This window comes from Micromesistius poutassou (genome assembly GCF_964030765.1).
Source record: "Micromesistius poutassou genome assembly, chromosome: 12".
Taxonomy (NCBI): Eukaryota; Metazoa; Chordata; class Actinopteri; order Gadiformes; family Gadidae; genus Micromesistius; species Micromesistius poutassou.
This window is the reverse complement of record NC_140282.1, coordinates 7,139,555-7,144,151: the sequence shown is the minus strand read 5'-3', so window position 1 is coordinate 7,144,151 and position 4,597 is coordinate 7,139,555. Positions and strand designations below refer to the sequence as shown.

At 52.8% G+C, this 4,597-nt stretch overlaps 1 protein-coding gene across 1 annotated transcript; it reads left to right on the top strand.

Moving 5' to 3' along the window:
* Nucleotides 1-2,584: 2,584 nt before the first annotated feature.
* chst1 (carbohydrate (keratan sulfate Gal-6) sulfotransferase 1) lies at nt 2,585-3,859 on the top strand (the record flags this gene model as incomplete). Its single annotated transcript, XM_084475748.1, has 1 exon — nt 2,585-3,859. The coding sequence occupies one exon, from the start codon at nt 2,585-2,587 to the stop codon at nt 3,857-3,859; it is 1,275 nt and encodes a 424-aa protein (XP_084331874.1).
* Between the last annotated feature and the right edge of the window lie 738 nt (nt 3,860-4,597).

Genomic DNA, 4,597 nt, shown 5'->3' with positions numbered 1-4,597 from the left:
TGTGTGTGTGTGTGTGTGTGTGTGCGCGTGCGCGTGTGCGTGTGTGTGCGTGTGTGTGAGCGAGTCAGCCATGACATATAAGGGAGCTATTGGGATGGCGAGGACAAGGGAAAATAAAAAATACATGTGTGCGTGTTTGCATGACAGAGAAGGAGAGCGACAGAGAGAGAGAGAGAGAGAGAGAGAGAGAGAGAGAGAGAGAGAGAGAGAGCAGGTGGAGAGTAGGAGGGTCTGGGGGTGGTCCAGACACCCTCTCTCTCCGCTTCTGCGCATCATTTTTCAGGATCCCGGGCTGAACGCGCCTCCCGTCCTCCCGCCGGCTCTGCTGTAGCCAACACCTCCTCCTCCGCCCATCGCTCCTCCGAACCGAGCGGGACTCGAACCCTCTACCGACCGCTCTCTTTGGATTGCATGGCTCCGTCATTGGGCTCGTATCTCGACCAGGCAAAGACGCGTGATATCACCCGTCTGAAGACCGCAGGAGCCTTGAGACATGGACCTCAACCCTGATGGGCGCCCTGCAGCAGCCACGGAGGTACGGATCTATCTCTATTCATCTATCTCTATAGATCTGTCTATAGTAGACAGCGTAGTTGTCCCCGTGATTAGACCGGGCCTCGGTTAGGTCCTTCTACTGGATCCGGGATGTGATGCTCGGTGTGTCGGTCTGATGCTCGGTGTGTCGGTCTAATGCTCGGTGTGTCGGTCTCCGGGATGTGTCGGTCTAATGCTCGGTGTGTCGGTCTCCGGGATGTGTCGGTCTAATGCTCGGTGTGTCGGTCTCCGGGATGTGTCGGTCTAATGCTCGGTGTGTCGGTCTCCGGGATGTGTCGGTCTAATGCTTGGTGTGTCGATCTCCGGGATGTGTCGGTCCATCGCAGCATCCCTCCTGATGTCTGCATCGTAACCGAACGCATCCCTGCTGCAGCAGTGAGCTCCGAGGAGATGGGAGGTTAGGATCTCCTGTTTGCGTGATTAACGAGAAGCTGTCGACGCTACTTAAAATCCCAGCTTTCGGTTTTTGTTAAATAAAAAATAGTTTATTATTTTCTTCAAAAAATGGACGGTAACAGAAGCCGTGCATTGAGGAACCATCGATGATCCGCTGGGTTTAGACCTCAACGTTGTGCCGAGGTTGATGTTGTGTTTTTGTGGTGTTTTTTTTTGCCATTTTAAGTAGAACTGTTTCCTAAAGCGCATGCACCATGGGTTAGGATGATCCCATCCTTAAGTCACAGATAGATGATTCCCAGGTTAGTGAATTATATCCAGCATTTAAAGAGGTTTTGAATCATTGCATTGCATTGAATGTCAATGACCCATGATGGCTACTTTAAACATCAAACTCAAAATCAGACCTGTACTAGAAGAACCTTAAACATGTTGTTGAGAACAATATTTCCCCTTGAATTGACATTGACGGTAGAGCTAGGACACAGATGTCTCCGTCCGTCAGTCAACAGTTCCACTCTTTCTGGTTGGATATTGTGAACACAGATTAGGGTTAGGGTTAGGGCCTGTGTTGAAGATCTAATAACTTCTGCTGCTGGCATTCCAACCAGCAGCTGTGGTCCATAACTTCAGATTCCAAGAGAGCCAGCAGGCCTCCAGTCAGTGTTGGGCTCTGCCTGCATTGTGCTTCATGGCTGGACTTCTTACCTAGCCGGCTCCATCAGACAATAACTGATGTTGTTTCATATCCATCTAAGATTAAGATTAAGATTAAGCAGCTTCATCCATTTCTTAGAGAGTAAGCAGATTTTAAATGTATATATGCATATATATATAGTGTGTATTGATAGTAGTAGTATTGATAACATCAATGGGCATCAACTTTATTTGGATGTTCATTAGCACAATTTTAATAGGTTATTTCAATAAATCAGTTCTTACGTGTTACAGGAGGACCTCATGTGATAGCATGTCCCTGTCTGTCTGATGTCTGAGGACCTCATGTCCCCGTCTGTCTGATGTCTGAGGACCTCATGTCCCCGTCTGTCTGATGTCTGAGGTCCCCGTCTGTCTGATGTCTGAGGTCCTCATGTCCCTGTCTGTCTGATGTCTGAGGTCCTCATGTCCCTGTCTGTCTGATGTCTGAGGTCCTTATGTCCCTGTCTGTCTGATGTCTGAGGACCTCATGTCCCTGTCTGTCTGATGTCTGAGGACCTCATGTCCCTGTCTGTCTGATGTCTGAGGACCTCATCTGTCATTGTGTCCCAGTGTGTGTGTGTGTGTGTGTGTGTGTGTGTGTGTCCCAGTGTGTGTGTGGGTCCATCATGTGAAAGTGTGTCCGGTGTGTGTGTGTCCCTCATGTGACGGTGTGTCCTGTGTGTGTGTCCGGTGTGTGTTTGTGTGTGTGTGTGTGTGTGTGTGTGTGTCTTTAATGTGACGGTGTGTCTTGTGTGTGTGTGTGTGTGTGTGTGTGTGTGTGTCTTTAACGTGACGTGTGTACGGTGTGTGTGTGTGTGTGTGTGTGTGTGTGTGTGTGTGTGTGTGTCTTTAACGTGACGTGTGTCCGGTGTGTGTGTGTGTCCCCAGGCAGGACCCGGCCCGGCCCTCTGCCTCTAGATGAGGTGCGCTCGCCATGCAATGTTCCTGGAAGGCAGTGATTGTGCTGGCGTTGGCCTCCATCGCCATCCAGTACACCGCCATCCGGACGCTGACCTCCAAGCCTTTCCAGCTGTGCCCGCTGCCCAGCCCCCAGAACTGCGGTCTGGGCGGACAGGAGACCGAGCCGCCCTTTGAGCGCGGCGCCGGCTGCGAGGACTACAACTACTTCTCGGTCAACGCCAGCCGCAAGACGCACATCCTGGTGCTGGCCACCACGCGCAGCGGCTCCTCCTTCGTGGGCCAGCTGCTCAACCAGCACCAGGACGTCTTCTACCTGTTCGAGCCACTGTACCACGTGCAGACCACCCTGATCCCCCGCCTCTCACACAGCCGCAACGCCGCCGACCGCCGCGTGATGCTGGGCGCCAGCCGGGACCTCCTGCGCAGCCTGTACGGCTGCGACCTGTACTTCCTGGAGAGCTACATCAAGCCACCGCCGGCCAACCACAGCACCGACAAGCTGTTCCGGCGCGGGGCCAGCCGGGCGCTGTGCCAGCAGCCCGCCTGCGACGCCTTCGGCCCCGAGGACGCCAACGTGGAGGAGGGCGACTGCGTGAAGAAGTGCGCGGCGCTCAACATGTCGCTGGCCACCGAGGCCTGCCGGGACAAGCGGCACGTGGCCATCAAGACGGTGCGGGTGCCGGAGGTGGGGGACCTGCGGGCGCTGGTGGACGACCCCCGGCTCAACGTGAAGGTGGTCCAGCTGGTCCGGGACCCCCGCGGGATCCTGTCCTCCCGCATCGAGACCTTCAGGGACACCTACCGGCTGTGGCGCATCTGGAGGGCCACGGGGCGGCGGCCCTACAACCTGGACCTCTCGCAGCTCACCGTGGTCTGCGAGGACTTCCTGAACTCGGTCACCACCGGCCTGGCTCACCCCCACTGGCTGAAGGGCAAGTACATGCTGCTGCGCTACGAGGACCTGGCCAGGAACCCGCTGCAGAAGACCAAGGAGATGTACGACTTCCTGGGGCTGGCCATGGATAAAAACGTGGAGGAATGGATCCACGCCAACACCAGGGGCAGCAGCGAGCCCTCGGCCAAACACAAGTTCGGCACGGTCAGAGACTCTGCGGCCAACGCGGAGAGCTGGCGGCTGAAGCTGTCCTACGACATGGTGGAGTACACGCAGGCGGTCTGCGAGAAGGTCCTCCTGCAGCTGGGCTACAAGGCGGTGAGGTCTGTGGACGAGCTGAAGAACATGTCCCTCTCCTTGGTGCAGGACAAAACCTTTGTGGCTTTTTTGTAACAAGATACTTTCTTCAATGACTATTTTTGATATATTTATAAATGTTGCCTTATCAGTTTGCTAGATCATGGTTTCTTTTCTTTCTTTCTGAATTAATGTTTGTTAAAATTTGCACTAAACTTCAAACGTCTTTGAATGCACCAGGGGAAGAATGGATGATTCCCCACGGTTAAAAATACAGCACACTTTTAATTAAAAGAAGACAAAAAACAAGCTAGTTTACAAATTATTAGTGTCATCAACTTTTTTTTCCTTCAACATATTGCCCTCATTCATCTGTAAGTTATTGTTTAATCATGAGCTAAATACTGCTCCTTTATTGGTTGGTTAGGACCAGATGTTTCCTGCACTCCTTTTATTCCATTCTTTACATCTTCTTGTTTATTTGTTCATTTTTTTGAGACCTGTGATGACAACTCTGGACTGTACGAGCCCTACTGTGCAATAAATTGTGAATGTTGCAGTCAACCTTTACTAGGCTGGTCTATGCCTGTGGGGAACAGAGGGGATACTGGAGGGGGTGTGAGAGGGGGTGTGAGGGGGTACTAGAGGGGGTATGAGAGGAGGTGTGACAGGGGGTGTGAGAGGGGGTATTAGAGGAGGTATGAGAGGGGGTATTAGAGGAGGTATGAGAGGGGGTGTGAGAGGGGGTACTAGAGGGGGTGTGAGAGGGGGTATTAGAGGAGGTATGAGAGGGGGTGTGAGAGGGGGTATTAGAGGAGGTATTAGAGGAGGTGT